We start from the raw sequence: 27,109 nt of genomic DNA, 5'->3' as shown, positions 1-27,109 counted from the left end.
CAGTGCAGAGCACTTTTGAAAATCTTACCCTGGGAACTTTCTCACTGCTGTGCCCTGACAGGAACTGAACACTCTTAACATTACCAGATGGATGGCACTATACCAAGGAAATGTTTAGGTTTTCACTTGTTTCTGGAAATGTATAATCTGGAGTTCCAAAGTCCTGCAACAGTTGGTCCCAAATTACATCTAGAGGCCTGAGGTGTCCCTTACAGGATAGCAACCATAATTACAGAGGCAGTGTGGTGTAGTGAATAAGGCATTGGATTGAGAGTCCGGAAAGCTGAGTTGTATCCCCAACCCTGCCACTGACTTGCTTTGTGACCGTGGGTATGTCACTTAACCTCTTTATGCATTTATGGTTCCATTTGTACAACTGCGATGACAATACTTCACTTTCTCTATGAAGTGCTTGGAAATCTTTGGATGGAAGCACTGTATAAGTACATCTTATACTAAGTGTTAGTGGGCTTTGGTTTTTAAACTTAACCCTCTCTTCCCATCACGGAAATGTGATCGTATGGATTCCTTAGGCTTGAAAGACCAATGTTCCCTCTAAATTTTTACATCTGAGTGCAGAATGAGTTTTGTTATGTGATGGAGGTGAGGTGTGATGGGGGAGTGGGCGAGGGGTTCAGAGTGTGGGAGAAGGTTGGGGTGTGGCCCCTCCCACTTGAATTCAAGTGGTTTGCATGAGAGGTGCTGAGGCGGCACACCTTGATTATGTAGAGTGGGGTATTTTTCAAAAGCAGCCTGCATTGGCTTAACTCTGCTCCCACTGAAATTTTCCCATTGACCCCAGTGGAGGGGAGATAAGTAAATGCCAAGTGCTTCTAGAAATCCCACCCAGAAACTTTATTCCTTCCTCAGATGCAGGTTTACTGACACAAATGGGAGTAATGGAATCAATTGTAATTTGAAAAGAACTTTGTCATACCTCCAACACTGAAGCTGATTATTTAAAAAAATAAATAACCCAGACAACACCACTGGCATTTGCTTTTTAACTCTTTAAAGGTGCCTGTGTAGAATTTCTGTTCATAATATTTGCTGTTACTTTGAACTAGCTTATCTTACTAAATCTATCTTCTTTTGAAAACACAGCTGTGTGCTATCACCCGCTCTGCCTAATGAAGCTATGTTTTATCAAAGGTTCTCTGTTAACAGCTTGTTTGATTGGGCATTCCTACTTTTGATGTCAGGATATGCTCGGGGACAGAGCATTGCTGGCATAAAACCAGCAGAGGGAGCTACAATACTTTTCAGGTGGTGGAAAGGTTTTTACTAGAGATGGTCAAAATTTCATACTTCAGAATTTGGAAAGCCTTTTTTTCTTGAAGTTTTTTGACATATAGGAATAAAATTGTGCAGAAATTCTGTTTTTTCTCTCCCCTCCTCCCCCCCCAAATTTTTTTTACTGGCTTATTTTTATACCAGACTTGTGCGCATTTGGTCCATGATGAGATGGAATTTTGCTTGATTATTCAATAGAAATCATTAAATCAGAGTACATTCCCCACCGAATTGAAGGTAGCACAGCTTTTTATGCTCACACTGTTTGTTTGATACTATTTCTTATAGCTGAAAACTTTGCATCAGAAGCAGTCATTTAAATTACACACCCCTTTGTGCTGGTAAAAAAGTGGCAATAGTAGTTACAACTAAATGGCAGCTCGAGGTACAAAACCATATAAACCTTGACGTGTACGCGTCTTTTACACTCCCAGTTCTTTTCTAGTAGACCGCAGAGATGATTGCCTTTGTAATTAGTGACCTTAAATAGGTTCTAATGTTTTAACCATTAGTAACCCTAGCACCCATTCCCAGGAGTGTGAGCGTCATAAGAGCCAAGTTTTACCCTGACTGACTTCCTTCGAAACTAGTTGAAGTGAATGCATGGCAGCTTGGAGCTGCTGCAGCAGGGAGAGGTGCCTGTCCTCACCACAGTGCCACATGTCCCAACTTGCTCCCTGCCCACCCCCTGCCTCTGTCCTCTCCAGGCCCTTGTGGCTGCTGTAGGGAGAGGCGCCTGTCCCCACTACAGCCCTGCACGCCCCAACTTGCTTCCCACCCACCCACCTCCTCCTCTGTCCTCTCCAGACCCCTGTGGCCGTGCGCTTACGCAGCCCTTGATAGCCTGCTGAGCAGCCACCCAGCTTAGAGGGAGCTTAGATTGTAGCCTATTGTCAAGGCTGCACAGCAGGCTATCAAGGGCCATGCACGCCATAGGGGCCTGGAGAGGACAGAGGTAGGGGGTGGGTGGGGAGCAAGTTGGAGCGTGCAGGGCTGCGGTGGGGACAGGTGCCTCTCTCCCCACCACAACTCTGGGGCAGCCTGCACCCCAAACCGCCTCCCACACTCCAAACCCCTCATCCCCAGAGCCTGCACCCCCAGCCAGAGCCCTTACCCTCCTGCACTCCAACCCTCTGCCCTAGCCCTGAGTCCACTTGCTAACCGCTCATCCCTGGTGCCATCACAGAGTCTACACTCCCAGCCAGAGCCCCCACATCCCAACCGTCTGCCCCAGCCCTGGGCCCCTTCCCACACTCCGAACCCTTGGGCCCTACCACCACCACACATCCCCTCCATATTGGTGCACATAACAATTCATTCTGCACATGGATGTAAAAAACTAGAGGGCACATTGGCAAGGATACAAATAGCATTGTGCACTTTTATGTAGTACCTTTACAAAGCTCAGTCTAATTACTCCTCCTTACTGACTATGTTCAAAAAGGATGTCGGGGATATAACCTATGGCTACATTTGGAATTTCAAAGCGCTGCCCCGGCAGCGCTGCGGGAGCGCTGCCCCGGCAGCGCTTTGAAGTGTGAGTGTAGTCAGAGTGGCAGCGCTGGGAGAGAGCTCTCCCAGCACTGCATGTAAACCTCATCCCTTACGGGTGTAGCGTGCAGCAGCGCTGCTGCCCTGATTACACTGACGCTTTACAGCGCTGTATCTTGCAGCACTCGGGGGTGTTTTTTCACACCCCAGTTGCAGTGCTGTAAAGTGTGAGTGTAGCCAAGGCCTAAGTCAGCAGAATCCCTGTCCTCTCCCCGACCACTTTGCCATGATGTGTCTGGTAATGTTATAACTTTTGAGAAGTATCTTTTTCCTCTGCGCTGATTTGACACCCTTGACCAAAGGTGAATGATGAGATCTTGATTTTCCTTACCAGTGTGTGACATCAACCCGCTCTGTATTTTTATCCATCATTTATACCATGCTAATCTCCATATGAGATTATCATGTGATGTTCTCGACATCCTGTTGTGAGATGAATTCAGTCATAAGATATTGTATCCACTGTTTTTCTTTGACTCCTAGGCACTCATACCACCATGAGGAACAGAGGATGGATAGACTGATGGTCTATCTGTGACATTAGAAATGCCTTGTGATCTGCTTGTTGCAGGGTCTGGCCTCTGTTAATCTGCTGATGTTTTAATTGCAGGTGCCACTGCTCATTCAGTCGAAATGTCGAAGACGTATGAACTTGGCAGAACAGAGGGGTATTGCTGGAGCCTATCATTCTTTTCCTTTGCAAACCTTCCAGCTACTATTTCACAGGTAGAGCACATCTGTCCACTTTGTGGATTCTTTTACACTGCTTTCAAATGTCCTCATTTAAAAACCTTCTCAAGAACCAGTTCTTCAGTGATGGACCTACAGAGTTAGCCCACTACCTAAGGATATGTTGAGGGGCAGTCAGATATAGATAATATGCATTTAGATATGCTGTTCTGCTGTGGATTAATGAGTCATTGGAGCAGGGGACTGGACCCAGTGTCACTGTGCCTCAGTGGGTTCACTGCTGACAGTGCCGAATTCAGGACAAACTGCTGTGAAATAGGGTAGACTCACCCCAAACTGGTGGTGGTTCTTATTGGATCATACCAAACCAGTAACAAAAGTAAACTTCTGTCTCGCCACACTGGTCAACAAGATGTCAAAAATAGAGTCTCCAGGCACTCCAGCCCTTGTCTCACCACCCAGATACTGGATTCTGTGATGAGTGGTTACCGAAAACCAATTTAATCAAATATAGGGTTCTTCTAATCTCAAGACACCAAGAGGAAGGTCCTGTGGTGAGGATAAAGGTGTTTGGAGGAGGCTATGGGGCAGTAGCCCAGGGAGTTTTAGCTGTCATGCAGCTATTACAAGAGGCACTATAGACAGCTGCAATCCACAGGGCCCTGGGCTGGAACCTGGAGTAGAGGGCGGGCCCGAGTTTCCCCGAAACCTCCCAACTCCTGATCAGACACAGGAGGAGTTGATCCAGATTGTGGGGAAGATCACTGAGGTGAGAAAATCTGCCAATAACCACAGGACCCACCAAGGTAGAGGAGAAACTTTGTCACTATATATACACATACACACAAATCATTGCCAAGTCCTTATATCAGATTTGTAGCAGTGATGGAATAGACTGCTGGCCTGTGATGTCTCTCTCTGGTAACGTCAAAAAAATTGGTAGGGCTTCAGTCCATAGTTCAAAATACTCCTTTCAGTTGTAAATCCACAGTCCAGAGAATCAGGGCAGGAAAGAGACAAAATGCAGATAGCTCGGGGGTCTTTTATATCCTTTGCCACATGCTTGGAAATGTACTGGCCTAAGATGGAGTCCAGGATCACATGAGCTTAACACATGTCCTTGCATAGCTTGATGACTCTCAGGGGGTAGCCATTGCCCATATTCTTGCTGAGGTGTCCATATGCCATCCATCTGAAGTGAGGTTTTTTTTACCCATAAAAGTTTACGCCCAAATAAAACCATTAGTCCTTAAGGTGTCACTGCACACCTTTGTTGTGTTTGTAATTACCTATACTGAAATTTCACTAGGACACTGGAGGACGGATAAGTACACACACAAGAAATGCTTTAGGATCTTCAGTAACCACAACTGGTTTAACATCTTGTCCAAAAGACAGCACCTCCATCAGTGCAGCACTAGAGATGGAGAGTGGATCGGTGTTGAATCAGAGAGAAATTCCTCTTAGGGTACATCTGCACTGAAAAACAAAACAAAAGCTACAGCGAATCTCAGAGCCTGGGTGTGACAGGTTCCCTGAGGTACAACCTGGAACTGAAGTACCACTAAGCCTTCTGTCCCATCAGTCTGGATTTCCTTTCACACTGAGATGCTGTGATGAACTGCAAACCTACTGCACTCGCACAAACATCCACAGGCTGGGACACACCCAGCTGAGTTACATGAATGCTTTTGCCAGCTACTCATGAACCAACATTAGAGAGGCTCCAGCCAGTTCTCCCAGCTCCCCAGTCTTGCACCCCTGAATTGTACCTTCTTACCCTGGTTAAAAGCCTGACCAGTTTAAGTTTATTACCCAGTCTTCCTCTCCCTCAATGGGAAAAGGACCTGTAGAAGTTTTTGTTAACTGAGCTTGGATTTTTTTTCCATGCACTTCACGCAAGGGCCACTATTTTAGGTAAAATATAAAACTGATTTATTAACTACAGCAAGGTAGATTAGTGATTATAAGTAATAATTGTACAGATCAAAGTAGGTTATACCTTAGAAATAAAATCCAAGCTGAGTTCTATAAACTAGACAGGATTTGAATCAAACCGTGTCTCATCCTGATGGTCTTGTTTCTTAATACACAAACGGGGATTCTCCTTTCCAGCTTGGGATCACCTTCCCAGTCAAAGGCTTTGTCCTCTGGGCATGTTTCCAGGTGCTGAGTTGGGAGGCCAAGTGATGATGTCACTTCCCCCTTTTATAGTTTCTTCTAGCTTGCTGGAAAGATCTTTGCTTATGATGTGGGCGGTCCAAGCTGCCCCCCAGTCCAGGGTCCTCCATTGCCTATGTGCTCCTTCTGAGAAGCCTCCATTGCAGGGGTCCCCAACATGGTGCCCACAGGTGCCATGGTGCCCACCGGGGCATCTAAGGGTATGGCTACACTTGCAGCTGTACAGCACTGGGAGTTAAACCTGTCTTCGTACAGCTGTGTAGTAGGGAAAGCGCTGCAATCTGGTCACATTGACAGCTGCCAGCGCACTGTCGTGGCCACATTTGCAGCATCTGCACTGGCATTGGGAGCGGTGCATTTGGGCAGCTATCTCAGCATTCAGGTGGCTGCAACGTGCTTTTCAAAAGGGTGGGGCGGAGTGTGACAGGGAGCGTGGGGGGAGATAGAGTGGATTTTTGGAGCTGACACTGTGTCAGCTCCCTGCCTTGCAAGTTCTGACCCTTCTCCACCCCTCTCTCACTCACTGAAAGCAAACAGCAGCTGTTTTTTTTTTTTTTTCCTCACAGACCAGATAAGCAGCTGGGCTGAAATGGACCCTTCCCCCCCGCCCCCCACCGCCTCTCTCTTCAAGTCAACATTAGCTGTGGGCCTTCCAAAGGGAGCCCCCCCTGCCTGCCTCTCACTCATTCACAGCAAACAGTAGTTGTTTATTTTTTTGATAAGCAGCTCCCGGAGCCTGGAGTTCACAACAAAACAGAGAGGCATCACAACAAAACAAGGAGAGGAACCTTCACCTAAAAGGATTATGAGGAATTTCCGGAGGTCAGTCACTGCGTAATAAGGTTACTCCCCGTTTACACTGGAACACCAGCATCTCAGCCACTCCGCAGCAGCTGCTGTTCTTCTCAGGGTGGTGGAGTACCTACAGCACTGTAGCCACGGAGATCCAGCGCTGTATGTGCCTTGCCAGTGTGGACGGGGAGTGAGTTAGAGCGCTGTGGGCGGTTTTATTGTGCTGTAACTCTCAAGTGTAGCCAAGGCCTAAGTGTGCCCGCATACTGGCTGGCGGACGAGCATCTGCTGAAATGCCGCCAATAAGCTGCGTCATCCAGAGGCGTCGCTGACAAAATGCTGCCAATTTTCGGCAGTATTTTGGTGGCGACTCCTCTGGATGACACTGCTTATCGGCAGCGATGCCTATTGACGTTGCCGCTTGTCGGCGGAATTTCGGCGGATGCTCGTCTGCCGCCATGGTCCTCCTTGGCTCACCAGATGAAAAAGGTTGGGGACCACTGCTCCATTGTATATAGTTCCTGAGGTAGTCCCTGAGTGTGTGGGTTCCTTTTAATGGGGCCATTAGCACTGTTTAGCTTCTCCATTGTTGTACCTGAAAGGTTGGTTGTGGGTGTTTCCAACTTCACAACGTAGTTTGGTGACACATAGCAAAACTTCATACAGAATTTCCCATACAGTGACAGCACATACAATCCTACAGGCTATTAATGTTCAACAGATTAGGACTTTTAGACTGATACCCCACAAGGCCTACTTTGTACAAAACATATAAGCATATCACTAAGGTAAATATGGGTGTGCCAGAGTGTTGCTTTGGGGTACAGAGTGTCACACTGGGTCAGCTGACTTAGCTCATGCTCCCAGGCTAAAAATAGCAGTGTAGATGTTCCCACTGGGGCTGGATCTCAGGCTCTGAGACACCCTTCCAGTTGTTGGGTTTCAGAGCCTGAGCCGTAATGTCTATGCTACTGTTTTTAGCTCAGTAGGCAAGAGGCCAAGTTAGTTGACCTGGGCTCTGAGACTTGGTGGTGTTTGGTTTAGTTCGTTCTTTTGCAATATAGATGTATCCTTACTGATTAACCAATCCCACTTGATACATAGATCTTCCCTGGAAGCCTCTGAAACAGATATTGCCCCACTCCAACCCTGCTTAGTTTGAAACTTTAATAAAAATAAAATAAAAAAGCAATAATTGAATTTGCAAACCCTCAAAGTATTCCTTAACCTGACCATTCTTGTGCTTGCTAGCTGATGTTATATCCCACAGAAGGTGGCTACCTGTCCCTTATTTTCAGAGATCCCTGATTCAGAGTCTGATGTTCCAAATCCCCAAAAATTCAATGTAGGGCACACTGTCTTGTGCTTCATCAGTGCTAGGACAATGACTAGCCACCGGGATGGAAATGTACAATTTTGTACAGAAGTAAGACATTGTAGGGTTGTTTCCCTTTAAAAATAAGATTCATCCTATACTTGCCATACAGTTTCCCTTTATTTCAGAATACTACAATACCACCAGCAGGGCATCCCAGATCATTACACTAGTCTGTTACGACAGGCTTAGCAAACATGGGGTGGGATGTCGTGTTTGCCACTCATTCAGTGCAGGCTGCTTAACTCAAGAAAAGGCATCCTGTGTCAGTAGCAGCTTTCTCTAACTTCTGGAGACTTCCATATGGCTCCCCAAATTCCTAGGCTGTTTTCTCCTCACCACGGTGATGGTTTATAAAGGAACAGTAAACTCACTGGGTGGACTACACCGTTCCCTAGCACCTACAGTGCTGAATGGAAAACATGGTTAAGAGTTTGGAGAGGATGTGGAAATCTCTGCTGAGAGGGGATTTCAAAGTGGTTAAACTGGCGGTTTTGGAGAACAGAACTGTATTGTGGGTGGGTGTGGGAAGGGATATCTGACACTGTCAGTTCCTGTGTGAACTTTGGTTTTAAGGGAGGCCCCTGGCTGAATTAACTGCTTTTGGCAAAGTCCCGCTCCCCTACCAGCATCCTAAGTTGCAGAAGACAGTGGTTCTGTGTTAGGATATAGATATTCAGGCCTGTCTGCAAAGGCCTGTACTTTCAGAATTTAGGTGTATTCTTATCACTTAGCTAGTTATAGAGGTATAAAAGAAAAAAGAAAAAATCACTGTCTGTGTAATGGCCTTCTCTTACTGTGACAGTCTGAAGCCTGGTTCTTCGGCTAAGCAGCAAAGGCAGCCATAAGCTGGGAAGTGTATGGTCACATCCTCACATTCCAAACTAGTCACATTGAAATAAGGTGCTATTGGGCTGTTAGGAACACAATCCTGTCCTGATATTTCTATCACCTCCAGAGAAAGGGAAGAGCCTAGAAGATATAAAAGGAAACTTAGTTTGATAGCGTCCTGTCTGGCAAGAACTCACTTATCAATAGAGACAGCTGGAAAACCCTTATGTCTGTGTAGATGTAGTTGTGAAATCCTCACTTCTGTATTGTTTTGTGTGTTTGCATGGTCTCTGTCTAGTTCTGTAATTGTTTCTGTCTGCTGTATAATTAATTTTGTTGGATGTAAACCAATGAAGGTGATGGAATATAATTGGTTAAATAACCATGTTACAATATGTTAGGATTGGTTAGTTACATTTCAGTAAAATGATTGGTTAAGGAATAGCTAAGCAAAACACAGGTTTTACTATATAGTCTGGAGTCAATCAGGAAGGTGGAGGGGGAATGGGAACAGGGACTGGGGATGGGGGAATTGGGATCATGTTTTGCTAAAGGGAGAAATGGGAACAGGGGATGGGAACAGGAACAGGGACACAGACAAAGCTCTGTGGTGTCAGCGCTGGGAAGGGGGACACGAAGGAAGGAAACTGGAATCATGCTTGCTGGAAGTTCACCCCAATAAACATTGAAATGTTTGTGCCTTTGGACTTCGGGTATTGTTGCTCTCTGTTCATGTGAGAAGGACCAGGGAAGTGAGAGGGTGAAGGAATAAGCCCCCTAACACTCTGAAGGGAACAAAAGATTTGTATGGCCATACTCAGCAAGCAGGTGCATCCACACCAACTTCAGAGACGACAACACATCAGAGTTGAATTTAGACTCTGTTCTTCTGTATTTCTACTTTTCTCCCTCAATCAGCCATCTTCCCCCCCACCCCCCACATTTTGTACCCAAAGCAATGGAGGGAAAGTGCGAAGAAGCTCGGCAGCTGGATTGTGACACCAGGTGACACCTTTGCCTGGGAAATGGACAGAGGCTGGGGAAGGAGCCAGTGGGAGGCTGGGTGAGATGGCTGGAGGGAGTTTCAGTTTGGAGCTGGCTGGGAAATGGAGAGGGGCCCAGACAGGGCTCGGGCCCCCCATGATGGACCTAACTGAAAAACCTGCAAAACCTGTCTTGGATGATGTTCCTGTCGTCTAAATAAACCTGCTGCTTTACTGGCTGGCTGAGAGTCACGGCGAATCGCAGGAAGCCGGGGGTGCAGCCCTTGTCTCCCCCAGCTCCATGACAGCCTTTCCACCAGTGCCGTTGATCCACAAGATACTGCTAAAGGTGAAGCAGGAGAAAGCAAATGTCATCCTGATAGCCCTGACGTGATCTTGCCAACACTGGTTCAGAGTGCTGCTGAGCCTTTTGTCAGCCTCCCCACTGCAGCTGCCTCTGTCCCAGAACCACTGCAATCTGCTGCATCTGAACCTGGTAGTGCTTCACTTGAAAAGCTTGGCTACTGCATGGCTAAGTTCGAACAGGTACTTTCTGCTGGTGTCCAATAGGTTTTTCTGGGCAGCAGAAAACCCTCCACAAGAGCAACCTACTTGACAAGGAGGAAACAGTTCATGTGTTGGGCCTCAGATTGGCACATTCGGGCTGAAGAGGCCCTGCTGCAGGACCTCCTGGACTGTTTGCTGCACCTTAAGCTCCAGGGCCTGTCGCTTCCTTCAGTCAAGGTCCACATGGTGGCCATTTCCCCTTTCCACCCTCAGTTTCAAGGCAGGTTGGTCTTCGCCCATTCTGTGACAGCGCGGTTCTTAAAAGGTCTGGAGCACTTCTACCTGCACGTCTGGGACCCCGTTTTCCCTTTGGGACCTGAATCTTGTGCTGTCAAGGCTCATGGGTCCTCCCTTAGAACCCTTGGCTTCCTGGTGGTCCCTTCTGCTTGGTTGCTGTAGCTTCAAGCCACAGGATGCGTGAGATCAGGGTACTCACCTTGGACACGGTTCAGTTGTTGTGCCTGCACCTGGCATTTCTGCCGAAGGTCATTTCCCAGTTTCATACTGGTCGGGGCCTGTGCGCTGGACCCCAGCCAATTGGGGAGCCCCTGGAAAAGTGGGCACCCCTGCACCCTGACCCGCTCCCGGAAGGAGCGCTGCAGGGCAGGCAGGAGGGAACTGCAGGTGGAATGGGTGGTGGGGGCCCCCACTTGCTCTGGCTCAGAGGCCCCAAACCTCTAATCCACCTCTGGCACCCAGCACCCTCCTCCCCAAGTGACAGCCCAGAGCCTGTTGTGTCCTAGCCAAGACTAGTGTCAAGCGAAGAAAAAATTCCTGCTTACCTGTTACCTGCTGTTTCCTGTATCAGAGGGGTAGCCGTGTTAGTCTGGATCTGTAAAAGCAGCAAAGAATCCTGTGGCACCTTATAGACTAACAGACATTTTGGAGCATGAGCTTTCGTGGGTGAATACCCACTTCCTCAGATGCATGTGACAAAGTGGGTATTCACCCACAAAAGCTCATGCTCCAAAACGTCTGTTAGTCTATGAGGTGCCACAGGATTCTTTGCTGCTTCTGCTGTTTCCTGATTCTGTTCCGGTAGTTCCTTGTGGTCCTGGTCTGTGTGTGTGGTTCTAGTTCTGCTGAGTGTCTGCAGGACATAGATATGGTGATGTTCTGGTTTATCTGTTCATACCTACCTGTATTGTTTGGGGGGGGGGGGGAGTCCCTGGCTTCAGGCCAATCTTGTGGGGTTTAACACCCAATTTGTTTGTACTTTGCTTATTGCTTTGAGATCCTGTTTTAATTAATACCTGATTGTTTATACTTCATATTGCTTCCCTAGTATCTTTAAGTAACTTGGTCACCACTGGTGGTAGATACGGTAGGGGGAAGAGACATGTGAGGTCGGGGTTTTGGTTGAAACATTAGCTCCCTGGGTGGAAGTTATCCATTTCAGTCTGAGCATAGAAGAGAGATGCCTAAATCTGAGCCATTCTTTTTAAGTGACAAATCTAAGGAAGTGCTCTGGTTTGAGGTGTCCTTAGAGGAGATTTAGGAGAGCAGCAGTCAAAAAAGCAAACAGTGTTGGGAATCATTAAGAACGGGATAGATAACAAGACAGAAAATATCACGTTGCCTCTATATAAATCCATGGTACACCCACATCTTGAATGCTGTGTGCAGATGTGATTGCCCCATCTTGGAAAAGATATATTGGAATTAGAAAAGGTTCAGAAAAGAGCAACAAAAATGATTAAGAGTATGGAGAACAGCTTCTGTATGAGGAGAGATTAATCAGACTGGGATTTTCAGCTTGGAAAAGAGACGGCTAAGGGGAGATATGATAGAGGTCTATAAAATCATGACTGGTGTGGAGAAAGTAGATAAGGAAGTGTTGTTTACTCATAAAACATGAACTAGGGGTCGTCAAATGAAATGAATAGGCAGCAGATTTAAAACAAACAAAAGGACGTATTTCTTCACACAACGCACAGTCAGCCTGTGGAACTCTTTGCCAGAGGATGTTGTGAAGACCAAGACTATAACAGGGTTCAAAAAAGAACTAGGTAGGTTCATGGAGGATAGGTCCATCAATGGCTATTAGCCAGGATGGGAAGGGGTGGTGTCCCTAGCCTCTGTTTGCCAGAAGCTGGGAATGGGCGATAGGGGCTGGATCACTTGATGGTTACCTGTTCTGTTCATTCCCTCTGGGGCATCTGGCACTGGCCACTGTTGGCAGACAGGATACTGGGCTGGATGGACCTTTGGTCTGACCCAGTGTGGCCGTTCTCATCCCACCCCTGAGTGTGCACCCCTCTGAATGACAGAGTGCTAGATGCTTGCTCACCTGGCTGTGCTGGAAGCTGGGGCAGCGCTTGGTTGGTCCAGTGAACCAGTCCAGCTAAGCCAGGAGTGGGCAAACTTTTTGGGCCAAGGGCCACATCTTGGTGGGGAAATTGTATGCAGGGCCAGGGCAGGTGATTGGGGTGCAGGAGGCAGTATGGTGTGTGGGAGGGGGTTCGGGGTGCAGGAGGGGGCTCAGGGCAGGGGTTGGGGTGCAGCAGGGGGCTCAGGATGGGGTTGGGGTGCAGGAGGGGTGCAGAGTGTATGAGGGTGCTCATGGCAAGGGGTTGCGGTGCAGGAGGGGTGCGGGGTGTACGAGGGAGCTCAGGGCAGGGGGTTGGGGTGCAGGAGGGGTGTGGGATTTATGAGGGGGCTCGGCGGGGTGCAGGGTGTACGAGGGGGCTCAGGGCAAGGGTTGGGGTGCAGGAGTGGTGCAGGGTGTATGAGGGGGCTCAGGGCAGGGGTTGGGGTGCAGGAGAGGCGCAGGGTACAGGCAGGGATTTGTGGGGGTGGGGTTGTCAAGGTTCCTTCCCCACTCTGAACTTTAGGGTACAGATGTGGGGACCTGCGTGGACACTTCTAAGGTTAATTACTAGCTTAGATCTGGTAGTATTGCCACTATCCAGAATTTTCAGTGTCTGGATCACTCCCTGTCCCCCCAAAACTTTCCCCTCCCTGGGTAACCTTGAGAGGCTTTACCAATTCCCTGGTGAACACAGATCCAAACCCCTTGGATCTTAAAACAAGGAGAAGTTAACCATCCCCCCTCCTTTCTCCCCACCAATCCCTGGTGAGTCCAGATCCAATCCCCTTGGATCTAAAAACAAGGAAAAATCAATCAGGTATTAAGAAAAAAAGGCTTTTAATTAAAGAAAAGAAAGGTAAAAATCATCTCTGTAAAATCAGGATGGAAAATACTTTACAAGGTAATCAGATTCATATAGCCCAGAGGAACCCCCTCTAGCCTTATGTTCAAAGTTAGAGCAAACAGAGGTAAAATCCTCTCAGCAAAAAGGAACATTTACAAGTTGAGAAAACAAAAATAAGGCTAACATGCCTTGCCTGGCTGTTACTTACAAGTTTGAAACATGAGAGACTGATTCAGAAAGATTTGGAGAGCCTGGATGGACTCTGGTCCCTCTTAGCCCCAAAAGTGAACAACCCCCCAAACAAAGAGCACAAACAAAGACTTCCCCCCACCAAGATTTGAAAGTATCTTGTCCCCTTATTGGTCCTCTGGGCAGGTGTCAGTCAGGTTCACTGAGCTTCTTAACCCTTTACAGGTAAAAGAGGCATTAACCCTTAACCATCTGTTTATGACAGGGGGGCAGGAGGGTTTTGGGCTCCAGCCCGATGCTGCTTACCTAAAGCAGCTCCGGGGTGGCAGCGGTGCGCACCGGGCCAGGCCAGACTCCATGCCCACCCGCCTGCCCTGTCCTCGGCCCCGTGCCACTCCAGGAAGCGCTGCAGCCCCAGGGGGGCGAAGGGATTTATATGCACTGTCCTTGCTGTGCCTCCAAGTACCTCCCCCGAAGCTCCCATTGGTTGTGGTTCCCTGTTCCCAGCCAATGGGAGCTGTGGGGGGCAGAGCCTGGAGCCAAGGGCAATGCATGGAGCCCCCTGCCTGGGGGCTGCAGGGAAGTGGTGCCAGCCGCTTCTGAGAGCGGCGCGGGACCCACGGTGCCATGGGGGGCAATCCCGTGGGCCGGATCCAAAGCCCTGAGGGGCTAGATCTGGCCTGCAGGCCGTAGTTTGCCCACCCCTGAGTTAAGCTGACAAGGGGGAGAGTGATTGTAACCTGGGCTCATTCCAAGCGCCCAGGCTCTGCGGCCGGGAGTTGTTCTAAGCAGAGGTCAGTAACCCAGCTGTGACAGCATGGGAATTTTCTGTAAATATTTTCTCTGAGTGCTGTGTGCACCCTGGGTTCCCCTGCGTGCTGCATTGTTAACAAAACGGTGGGGAAAGACACTTTCTTTGAGGTGTGAATGGGACCTAGCTGTCTCGGGCTTGGGGGCCTGGATCAATGGAGAGTCCATGAAGACAATGGCAAATCCAGGCACTGGGGCATCTGGTTCCAAAGCGGGGGCCATAGCACCGATCCTGTGGATTGGTGACGGAGGTGGGATGCTGAATGCCCAAGTTGCATTTTACAGTCAGTGACTTGCAGCAGTAAAACAAGGCTTGGCAGAGGAAACCGCAAGAACATGGCAAATAACCCCCTTCCTAACGGACATCACAAACCTGTGCAAGGGGAGAGAGTTAGGTATTGGGACTCTCAACAAGGTGCAGCTCACAGAGAAGGATGAGCAGGCTAAGCAGCAGGTTTCAGACCCAAGTGGGGCTCCAAGGGGAACTGAGAGTGACGGAGATGGCAGCAGCAGGGCATCCTCCAGACCACGTTCCCTGTCCAGCAGGGGGTCTTCACGACCCGGCTCCTCATCGACAGATCTGAGCTGGGTAGAGTTGGATCTGAAGCCAAGGAGCTAGAGGATTGGGAGGAGCAGTGATAGCATGAGGCGAAGCAGCGGAAGCATAAACAGGAGATGGAGAAGTGGAGGGGCAAGAGGACCCCCCCCAAGGGGGAAATGGGGAAGGACCAATTCTGCAGGGACCCTAGATACCAGATTGTTGTGCCAGTTTAAGGTCGAGAGGGATATAGATGTGACTTCACTGCCCTTGAGGGAAGGCCAGATTCACCTTGCGGACCAACTCCGCTGACTCACTCCCTACTTGGCCCCAAAGCCAGAGAGTTGCACAGCCAGAGGGACGGAGTGGACACTGGGTACTATGGACTGTTTAAAAGAGCTCTGCTGTCAGTTTGAGCTGACCCCAGAGGTGTGGAGGAAGAGGTTTCGGGGTATGCAAAAGACCCCGAGTCTGACCTGCATGGAAGTCACCACGCTGCTTAGAGAATCTCTCCACAAATGGGGTAAGGGTGCCGAGGTCACTGCGCTGGCACAGCTGTATAACCTGGGTGGGCCAGAGCAGCTGTGAGATCTGTCCTCGGGACCTGACAATGCGGTTAGTGGACAGGAAGCCCAAAGACCTGTGGAGGGCAGTTTGTGGGCCTTAGGTCTTGCTATGGAAAGAGGCCCAACGGGAATGGCCTAAGCATGGCTGGGGCAAGGGAACCCGTGGAGGCCGCCCAGAAGTGGGACTCAGGTAAACCCAGAGATGGGGTAGCGGCTGATGGAGGCAGACCTTCTCCAAGGGACTCAGGGACTGAGCTGTGATATCTGCAGGCAGACAGGGCATAAGGGGTGAAATGAGGTTTGACCAAGGCAGAGAGGCTGTATCATCCTCTGTGCCCCCAGGGAGGCAGCCTGGAGCTCCGGCTCCAGGAGTGAGTATGTGACATTGTGACAGACCTTTCAGAGGGAAGCAGGCACCCAGCCAGCTCCTTGGGGGCACAGGGGGTGGCAAAAGGGCTCCCACATGTCCTGTTGGACTCTCCTGGGCTCAGGCACATCTAACCCCTTGTGACGCAGTAGGAAGCGGGGGGGATTGACCTGAGAATGTCATAGACTTTCTGCATGGGGGATGGGAGAGCAAGGGATGACTTTATTTGAATGCTGACGGGCTGGGTGACCTGGGGGAGGGTCCCCTATGAGGAGCCATTCGCCCTGCCTGTGGCTCTGCTCCCTGGGCAGACAGGGGGGGTGGGAAGTTGGGATTCTCCAGAATCCTAGAATCCTAGAACTGGCAGTGCCATCAAGAGGTCATCCAGTCCCTTACACTCAAGGCAGGACTAAGTATTATCTAGACCAGGGGTTCTCAAATGAATGAGTCAGGAACCCTCAGGGGGTCGCAAGGTTATTATATGGGGTGTCGTGAGCTTTCAGCCTCCACACCAAAACCCGCTTTGCCTCCAGCATTTATAATGGTGTTCAATATATTTTAAAGTGTTTTAATTTGTAATGGGGTTGCACTCAGAGGCTTGCTATGTGAAAGGGGTCACCAGTACAAAAGTTTGAGATGCACTGATCTAGACTATCCCTGCTAGGTGTTTGTCTAAGCTGCTCTTAAAAACCTCCAGCAATGGAGAATCCACAACCTCCCTGGGCAATTTATTCCAGTGCTTAACCATCCTGACAGGAAGTTTTTCCTAATGTCCAACCTAAACCGCCCTTGCTGCAATTTAAGCCCATTGCTTCTTGTCCTAGCCTCAGAGGTTAAGAAAAATAATTTTTCTTCCTCTTCCTTGTAACAACCTTTTACATACTTGAAAACTGTTATCATGTCCCCTCTGTCTTCTCTTCTCCAGACTAGACAAACCCAATTTTTTCAATCTTCCCTCCTAGCTCATGTTTTCTAGACCTTTCATCATTTTTATTGCTATTCTCTGGACTTTCTCCAATTTGTCCACATCCTTCCTAAAATGTGGTGCCCAGAACTGGACACAATACTTTCGTTGCGGCCTAATCAGCACGGAGTAGAGCGGAAGAATTACTTCTCGTGTCTTTCTTACAACACTCCTGCTAATACAGCCCAGAATGATGTTTGCTTTCTTTTGCAACAGTGTTAAACTGTTGACTCATATTTAGCTTGTGATCCACTATGACCCCCAGATCCCTTTCTGCAGTGCTCCTTCCTAGGCTGTCATTGCCCATTTGTGTGTGCGCAACAGGGGGTACGTCTACACTACGGGATTATTCAGATTTTACATAAACCGGTTTTGTAAAACAGATTGTATAAAGTCGAGTGCATGCGGCCACACTAAGCACATTAATTCGGCGGTGTGCATCCATGTACCAAGGCTAGCGTCGATTTCTGGAGCGTTGCACTGTGGGTAGCTATCCCGTAGCTATCCCATAGTTTCCACAGTCTCCCCTGCCCCTTGGAATTCTGGGTTGAGATCCCAGTGACTGATGGGGCAAAAATCGTTGTCGCAGGTGGTTCTGGGTAAATGTTGTCACTCAATCCTTCCTCCGGGAAAGCAACGGCAGGCAATCATTTCGCGCCCTTTTTCCCTGGATTGCCCTGGCAGACGCCATAGCACGGCAACTATGGAGCCCATTCAGCTTTTTTTTACTGTCACTGTATATCTACTGGATGTTGCTAACAGACGCGGTACTGCAGCGCTACACAGCAGCATTCATTTGCCTTTGCATGACAGCAGAGACGGTTATCAGTCGTTCTGTACCGTCTGCTGTGCCATTGTAAATTGGCAATGAGATGACAGTTATCTGTCGTTCTGTACCATCTGCTGCTGTCATGGGTGCCCCGGCTGAGGTCGGCCGGGGGCGCAAAGACAAAAATGGGAATGACTCCCCAAGTCAATCCCTCCTTTATAGTATCTAAAAATGGTCAGTCCTGCCTAGAATATGGGGCAAGTGTACTAGAGAACCAGTGTACCAGAGAGCACAGCCGCTCCATGTCAGATCCGCAGAAATGATGAGCTGCATGCCATTCTAGGGGGTGCTCCTGCAACAACCCCACCCGTTGCTTCCCTCCTCCCCCAACCCTCCTGGGCTACCGTGGCAGTGTCCCCCCATTTGTGTGATGAAGTAATAAAGAATGCAGGAATAAGAAACACTGACTTTTTAGTGAGATAAAATGAGGGGGAGGCAGCCTCCAGCTGCTATGATAGTCCAGGCAGGACATTAAGCGGTGTGGGGGAGAGGAGCCCAGCATCCCGCTGCTATGATAGTCCAGGCAGTACAGAATCTTTTCTTTACACATGAAAGGGAGGGGGCTGATGGAGCTCAGCCCCCAGTTGCTATGATGAGGACGGTTACCAGCCGTTCTGTACCATCTACTGGGAATGACCAGGAATCATTCCTATTTTTACCCAGGCGCCCCTGGCCGGCCTCACCTGAGGCCAGCCAGGAGCACTCACGGGCTCATGAACAGGACGGCTATCAGTCCTACTGCACTGTACCGTCTGCCATCGGGGAGGGGAGGAGAGAGGATGCTACTGTTTACTGCTGCAGCACCGTGTCTACCAGCAGCATGCAGTATACATAGGGTGACATATAAAACAGTCAAGAAATGATTTTTCCCCCTTTTCTATCACGGAGGGGGAGGAGGGGTAAATTGACGAGACAGACCCTGAACCACCCCGGACAATATGTTTGACCCTACAGGCATTGGGAGCTCAGCCAAGAATGCAAATGCTTTTTGGAGACTGCTGGGGACTGTGGGATAGCTGGAGTCCTCGGTACCCCCTCCCTCCCTCCATGAGCGTCCATTTGATTCTTTGACTTTCCGTTACGCTTGTCACACAGCACTGTGCTGTGGACTCTGTATCACAGCCTGGAGATTTTTTCAAATGCTTTGTCATTTCGTCTTCTGTAACGGAGCTCTGATAGAACAGATTTGTCTCCCCATACAGCGATCAGATCCAGTATCTCCCGTACGGTCCATGGTGGAGCTCTTTTTGGATTTGGGACTGCATCGCCACCCGTGCTGATCAGAGCTCCACGCTGGGCAAACAGGAAATGCAATTCAAAAGTTCGCAGGGCTTTTCCTGTCTACCTGGCCAGTGCATCCGAGTTTGGATTGCTGTCCAGAGCGGTCACAGTGGAGCACTGTGGGATACCGCCCGGAGGCCAATACCGTCGATTTGCGGCCACACTAACCCTAAGCCGATATGATGATACCGATTTTAGCGCTACTCCTCTCGTTGGGGAGGAGTACAGAAACCGATTTAAAGAGCCCTTTATATCGAAATAAAGGGCCTCGTTGTGTGGACAGGTACAGCTTTAAATCGGTTTAACGCTGCTAAAATTGGTTTAAACGCGTAGTGTAGACCAGGCCTGATTGTTCCTGCCTAAGTGGAGCACTTTGCATTTGTCCTTATTGAATTTCATCCTATATACTTCAGACCATTTCTCCAGTTTGTCCAGATCATTTTGAATTTTAATCCTATCATCCAAAGCACTTGCAACCCCTCCCAACTTGGTATCATCCACAAACTTTTACAAGTGCACTCTCTATGCCATTATCTGAATCATTGATGAAAATACTGAACAGAACCAGACCCAGAACTGATCCCTGCGGGACCCCACTCATTATGCCCTTCCAGCTTGACTGTGAACCTCTGATAACTGCTCTCTGGGAATGGTTTTCCTTCCAACCAGTTATGCACCCACCTATAGTAGCTCCATCTAGGTTGCATTTCCCTAGTTTGTTTATGAGAAAGTCACGGGAGACAGTATCAAAAGCTTTTTTAAAATCAAGATATACCATGTCTACCAATTCCCCCTATCCACAAGGCTTGTTACCCAGTCAAAGAAAGCTTTTGTTCTTAACAAATCCATAGTGATTGTTACTTATCACCTTATTATCTTCTAGAGGTTTGCAAATTGACAGCTTAATTATTTGCTCCATTATCTTTCTTGGTACAGAGGTTAAGCTGACTGGGCTGTAATTCCCTCATGAGCAGCGAGTCCTATGGACCCATGGTGCCCAGGCACCAGGAATATTCCTGGCCTGGAGCCCAGCTCCAGCAGTGTTTGGGGCCAGGTCTCTCCCACACATCCCCTGGGCCATTTAAAACAGCCCAGGGCCCCCACTGACCACCAGCAGCGCAGTGGAGCTGAGCGGCTTCCTCCCTGCTCGCTCCACGTGGCTGCCAGTCCCTCCCTGCAGCCCCTGGGCGGGGTAGGTCTGTGTCTCACCCCAAGTGCTCCTGCGGCCAATGGGAAGCTGCAGGGGCAGTGCCTGGGGTTAGCAGCCTGCCCTGCCTAGGAGCCCCAGGTAAGCACTGCACCCTCCCACCCCCTCCCAGAGCCTGCATCCCCTCTCCCGCAGCCCAGAGCCAGCACCCAAACTCAGTCCCAATGCCTGCACCCCCCACCCCCTCCTGCACACCCACTCCCTGCCCTAGCTTGGAGCCTGCACCCAGCACCCAAACTCCCTCCCAGACCCTGCATCCCTCACCCCCTCCTGCACTCCCATCCCTTGTCCAAGCCCAGAGCCTACACCCAAACTCCATCCAGAGCCTGCACCCAGAACCCAAACTCCCTCCCAGAATCCAACCTCTCACCAATCCTGCACCCTAATCCTCTGCTCCAGCCCATGGCCTGCACCCCAGACCTCCTCCCCCACCCAAACTCCATCCCAGAGCCTGCACCCAGAACCCAAACTCCCTCCCACAGCCTTAGGCAGGTGGAGGGGTGGAGTTTGGGGAGGCGGGTTTTGGGCACTATTTTTGCCGTTTTCCAGTCTTCTGGAATGTCTTCCATCTTCCATGACTTTTCAAATATAATCGCTGATGGCTCAGATATCTCCTCAGTCAGCTGCTTGAGTATCCTAGGATGCATTTCATCAGGCCCCGGTGACTTGAAGACATCTAACTTGTCTAAGTCATTTTTAACTTGTTCTTTCCCTATTTTAGCCTCTCACCCTACCTTATTTTCACTGGTATTCACTACGTTAGACATCCCATCGCCACCAACCTCCTTGATGAAAACCAAAACAAAGACGTCATTAAGCACCTCTGCCATTTCCACATCTTCTGTTATTAGAACAGGAGTCCTTGTGGCACCTTAGAGACTAACAAATTTATTTGGGCATAAGCTTCCTATGGTACAGCCCACTTCATCGGCTGAATACAGCAGGAAGATATATATATGCAGAGGACATGAAACTGTGGGTGTTACCATACACACTCTAACAAGAGTGAGTGATCAGTTAAGGTGAGCTATTACCAGGAGAGAAAAAAACTTTTTGTAGTGGTAATCAAAATGGTCCATTTGCAGCAGTTGACAAGAAATTGTGAGGAACAGTGTGTGTGTGTGGAGGGCAATAAACATGGGGAAATAGTTTTACTTTGGGAGTGGATGGGTCATTACGCAGTCTTTATTCAAGCCTAGTTTAATGGTCTCCATTTTGCAAATTAATTCCAATTCAGCAGTCTCTCAATGGAGTCTGTTTTTTGAAGTTTTTTTGTTGTAATATTGCGACTTTTAGGTCTGTAATCTTGTGGCCAGGGAGGTTGAACTGTTCTCTGACTGGTTTTGAATGTTATAATTCTTGATGTCTGATTTGTGTCCATTTATTCTTTGTGTAGAGACTGTCCATTTTGGCCAATGTACATGGCAGAGGGGCGTTGCTGGCACATGATGGCACATATCACGTTGGTAGATGTGCAGGTGAATGAGCCCCTGATGGTGTAGCTGATGTGATTGTCTTTTCCCCCTCATGGGGAAATGGGCCTACCCTGTCCTTGGTCGTCTTCTTGCTTCTCATGTATCTGTAGAATGTTTTCTTGTTCCCCTCTATGTCTTTGCCTAGTTTGAGCTTGTTTTGTGCCTTGGCCTTTCTCATTTTGTCCACACAGACTTGTGTTGTTTGTTTATATTCATCCTTTGTAGTTCGACCAAGTTTCCACTCTTTTTTGAGTTCCAGATCATTGAAGATCCCCTGGTTAAGCCAGGGTGGGGTCTCTTGCCAGACTTATCTTTCCTACACAGTGCGATAGTTTTCTGTTATGCCCTTAGTAATGTCTCTGAAAAACTGCCAACTGTCTTCAGTTGTTTTTCTCCTTAGACTTGCTTTCCATGGATCGTACCTACCAACTCCCGGAGTTTGCTAAAGTTGCCTTCTTGAAATCCACTGTCTTTATTGTGCTGTTCTCCTCTTACCATTCCTTAGAACCATGAACTTGACCATTTCATGAGCACTTTCACCTAAGCTGCCTTCCACTTTCAGATTCTCAACCAGTTCCTCTCTGTTTGTCAAAATCAAATCTAGATCAGCCTGCAATGTTCTGAGTGTGGTAGAATATCTCATTGAAAGATGACAGGGCCAGAAAGTTAATTAACTCACAAACTGACCTGACCCATGGTCAAACTTTAGAGACTGGTTAGGAAGATCTGTAAATGAACAGAGCTTTGAAATCAGCCTGTATTGTTAGAGATAGAAGGGGAGATGTTTGCTCAGGTCTTGTGATGTACAGGGCCGATGAAAAGGGGGGAAGCTGGTACAAATTACTGGGGTCCAGTGGTCCAGAATGGGGCCCAGGGCCCGGCTTCCCTGGCTTCGTCAGCCCTGTTTAGCCAGTGCACCTTTGCTGGGAGATCCGAAAAAATTATTTCACCGGGGCCCGAACCCGCTCTCAGCGGCCCTGGTGATGTAAGCAAACAAGTCTTGTCTATTGCTATAGCTTTGATTCAAAGATAACAAAAAAAAAAAAGGAGTATTAGTATCTAGGAAGACACTTGAGGGAAACAGCACTATTGTCTATGTGTCTCTTTGAAGGTTGTGGTAACCTGTATCTGAACTGTTTAATGATAAATTACCCTGTGCTAATTGCCATGATGTTTGGGAGAAGGAAAGTTAAGCCTGTTGTTTTCTCAGGCCAAAAGGCTTAAGGAAATGTATAAAAACCTTGGGACACGATCCTTCTTTTCAGATCTGCTTTAAGTTTCAAGAGGGGGAAACCTTAAGCCATAAGGATTGAGATCCGCAGTCACTGTCTGGAATCACCCTGAACATGGACATTGGGCTATAACCTCTGGACTATTTCTAAAAGGACTTTTGGCAACTACAAGCTCATCTCTGCTGCGTATCTGAACCGCAGGAATTGAATTCAAGTCTGTCTGTATATTAATCTTTTAACCAACATTCTCTCTTTTTTCTTTTTTAATAAATTTTAGTTTAGTTAATAAGAATTGGCTATAAGCGTGTATTTTGGGTAAGATCAAAGTTATCATTTGACCTGGGTCTGGGGTTTGGAGAACCTTTTCTTTTATATGATGAAATAAGATTCTCAGAATTTATCATCATATATTTGACATGTGTGTCTGGATGGAGGCCTGAGGCTGGGCGCTTTATGGGAACTGTGTTATTTGGACTTCTGAGTAACCAGTGAGGTACACCTCTATCCCAATATAACGCTGTCCTTGGGAGCCAAAAAATCTTACCGTGTTATAGGTGAAAGTGCGTTATATCAATCTTGCTTTGATACAGTGAAGCGTGCAGCCCCGCCCTCCACCCCCGAGTGCTGCTTTACCACATTATATCCGAATTATATCAGGTCGCGTTATATCGGGGTAGAGGTGTAATACAGAGGCTGTTTTGGGCTGGCTTGGTAAATTGAAGTATTGGAATATCCACCAGCTTTGGGGGTTTGTCTGCCTCGTTTTGTTTGCAGTTCACCCTGACTGAGTGACCTCAGGTGGCACCCACAGGCAGCACCGTCACACAGCCTCTCCCCTGGTAGCTGTCTCCACCTTCTGAAATAAAAAATTGTCTCCAATACATACCAATAACTTGTTGGATAATCTGTACCCTACTGTGTTATTTTCCCAACAGATGTCTGGGTAGTTGAAGTCCCCCATCACCACCAAGTCCTGTGCTTTGGATGATTTTGTTAGTTGTTTAAAAGACGTCTCATCCTCCTCTTCTTCCTAGTTTGGCGGTCTGTAGTAGACCCCTACCATGATATCACTCTGGTTTTTTACCCCTTTTATCCTTACCCAGAGACTTTCAACAAGTCTCTCTCTTATTTCTATCTCCACCTCAGTCCAAGTGTATGCATTTTTAATATATATGGCAACAACTCCTCCGTCTCGTCCCTGCCTGTCCTTCCTGAGCAAGCTGTACACTTCTATTCCAATATTCCCATCATCCGTATTATCCCAGCAAGTCTCCGTGATGCCAACTCGGTCATAGTTGTGTTTATTTACTAGCATTTCGAGTTCTTCCTGCTTATTCCCCATACTTCTCGCATTAGTATACAGACATCTAAGCTACTGATTTGATTAACGCCCCAGTTCTGACTTCTCTCTTCTTTATTTCTGCTATAACAGCCCATGCTCCCACCAGATTCTGGCCCTTCTCCCAGGTCTTCATGTTTTTTACTTACCTGTGGGCTTTGGTCACCTGCCCCTGTTGAACCTAGTTTGAAGCCCTCGTCCCTAGGTTAGCCAGTCTGTAGCCAAGTATGCTCTTCCCCTTATTCAGTAGGTGGACCTGACGTCTGTTTAGCAGTCCTTCCTGGAACAGCATCCCGTGGCAAGGAAGGCAAAGCCCTCCTGGTAACACAGTCTTCGCAGCCAGGCATTCACCTCCAGGATGCATCTGTCTCTGCTGAGGCCCCTACCCTTGACTGGAAGGACTGAAGAGAACACAACCTGCACTCCCAGCTCCCTCACCCTTACTCCCAGAGCCCTGTAGTCATTTCTGATCTGCTGAGGGTCATACCTCACAGTATCATTAGGGCCCACATGGATGAGTAGCATGGGGTAGTAGTCAGAGGGCCAGATGATCCTCGACAATCCCTCCATAATGTCTCAGGTACGGGCCCCTGGCAGGCAGCATACCTTCCAGGATGCCATGTCTGGGTGACAGATGGGTGCCTCCATCCCCCTCAGAAGAGTCTCCAACCACCACTACCCTACATTTCCTACTAGGAGTGGTGGTTGTGGTCCTCCCAGCCTTGGGAGTCCATGGCTTCTCCTTCTCCTCTGGGGGTGATTCTTGTCGTAACCAGCAGCCAGTGTCCTCCCTGTATCAGAGCCATATCCTCCTCCCCGGTGGTGTGACAGCAATCCTCTCTAGCTGTATAGCGTTCTCAGCCTTGAAGTCTCCATATGAATACTCTCGCAGGATTCCTTGTGGGCTTGGAGGAAGCTCCTCTGCCCAGCCACCTCCTCCTGTAGCTCTCCCACCTGTTTCTTGAGAGATCCCACCAGCAGGCACCTCTCACACAGGATGGTCCCCCCAGCCTGGCTGTCTGAGAGTGGGAAATGCAGGCCACAAGTCTCTGCAAGTCCAGACCAGCATCTGGGGAGAGGCATCCACTGCTGGGTTGTCTGTCTGGATACCAGCGCAGGTGGAGGAGACAGGAGCAGCGTTGGCACTGGTGATATGGCCCTTCCTAACCACAGCGACTATATCACATCTCCCTCCCACAAACTCCCTCTCAGCCTCCCCTGTTCACTAGCTCCCCTTGGTCGCTTGACTCTGGCTTTTAAGGCCTTTTCTCTTAGGTCAGTCCTACCCCCTCGTTAATCACATGGTGGTGGGGGGGTGATCACAAAGCTGATGGAGGCTGATCAAAGATGATCAAGGATGATCCAGGGAACAAAGGCTCAAACAGGCTCCAGCCCCACAGTCCCAACTGACCCAGTAACTGAAATAACCTGAAAGAGAGAGAAAAACACAAAGACCCCAACAGACTCACTCGCACCTTCCAACACCAGCTCTGACATCACAGGCATGAGAACTAGGGCTGTGGGGTGGGTAGTAGGCCCTGGCTTTGGGGGGCGCTGCGTGGACAGGGGGAAGGGGACTTGCTTTCAGCACCCCCACTATTAAAAATGTTCCAGTGCCAGATGGGGGAACGCCTGTCACTTCAGGACAGGATCCCGGCCCGGCCTGTAATGGCCAAGGATGTGAATACAGGAGCCAGAAGGCTGCGGATGCAGGTGTCAGTGAAGACGCAAATAGCCCGGCTGGCGGGGAGGGGATTTCCCCCCGGCTGGTAACATACAGGAAAGGCTGCTAAGCCCAGGACACCTGCCTGTCTGTAAGCGGGGCCCTGGGCCTGGCGGGGCAGAGGATCCTTCCCTCCCCGCATCTCACACAGGCTCAGATGCGGTTGATTCTCATAGACTCATAGACTCATAGACTCATAGGTCAGAAGGGACCAATCTGATCATCTAGTCTGACCTCCTGCACAAGGCAGGCCACAGAACCCCACCCATCCAATTTTATACAACCCCTATCCCAGGATTGAGTTTTTGAAATCCTCAAAAATGGTTTGAAGACCTCAAGCTGCAGAGACACCACCAGCAAGCGACCCGTGCCCCATGCTGCAGGGGAAGGCGAAAAACCTCCAGGGCACCTGCCAATCCGCCCTGGAGGAAAATTCCTTCCCGACCCCAAATATGGCGATCAGCTAAACCCTGAGCATGTGGGCAAGAGTCACCAGCCAGCACCCAAGAAGGAGTTCTCCGCAGCAACTCAGTACCCATCGCATGCAACATCTCCCCGCAGACCATTGAGCAGACCTGTCTGGTGGTAATTCAAGATCAATTGCCCAAATTAACGATCCTATCATAACATCCCCTCCATATACTTATCAAGCTTTGTCTTAAAGCCAGGAAAGTCTTTTGCCCCTACTACTTCCCTCGGAAGGCTATTCCAGAACTTCACTCCCCTAATGGTCAGAAACCTTCGTCTAATTTCAAGCCTAAACTTCCTAATATCCAGTTTATACCCATTCGTCCTCGTGGTTACATTAGTACTAAACTTAAATAATTCCTCTCCCTCCCTAACGTTAACCCCCTTGATATATTTATATAGGGCGAGCATATCCCCCCTCAGCCTTCTTTTGGCCAGGCTAAACAAGCCAAGCTCTTTGAGTCTCCTTTCATAAGGCAGTTTTTCCATTCCTCGGATCATCCTCGTAGCCCGTCTCTGAACCTGTTCCAGTTTGAATTCATCCTTCTTGAACATGGGACACCAGAACTGCACACAGTATTCCAGATGGGGTCTCACCAACGCCGTATACAACGGTACTAACACCTCCTTATCCTTGCAGGAAATACCCCGCCTGATGCATCCCAAAATCGCATTTGCTTTTTTAACAGCCGTATCACATTGG

The 27,109-nt window shown here is 48.8% G+C and overlaps 1 protein-coding gene across 1 annotated transcript in view; it reads left to right on the top strand.

Annotated features, from left to right (window-relative positions):
- Positions 1 to 23,168, top strand: part of DCTN3 (dynactin subunit 3) — a 30,656-nt gene extending 7,488 nt beyond the window's left edge. Inside the window, 3 exon segments of the mRNA XM_050943707.1 lie at positions 3,455 to 3,570; positions 21,566 to 21,647; positions 22,910 to 23,168. Coding sequence (XP_050799664.1) covers positions 3,455 to 3,570; positions 21,566 to 21,647; positions 22,910 to 22,957 — 246 coding nt within the window. The 3' untranslated portion in view covers positions 22,958 to 23,168.
- The last annotated feature ends 3,941 nt before the right edge of the window (positions 23,169 to 27,109 follow it).

The sequence above is a fragment of the Gopherus flavomarginatus genome, chromosome 3, assembly GCF_025201925.1.
Source record: "Gopherus flavomarginatus isolate rGopFla2 chromosome 3, rGopFla2.mat.asm, whole genome shotgun sequence".
Classification (NCBI taxonomy): Eukaryota; Metazoa; Chordata; order Testudines; family Testudinidae; genus Gopherus; species Gopherus flavomarginatus.
This window is presented reverse-complemented; position numbering and strand designations above follow the sequence as displayed.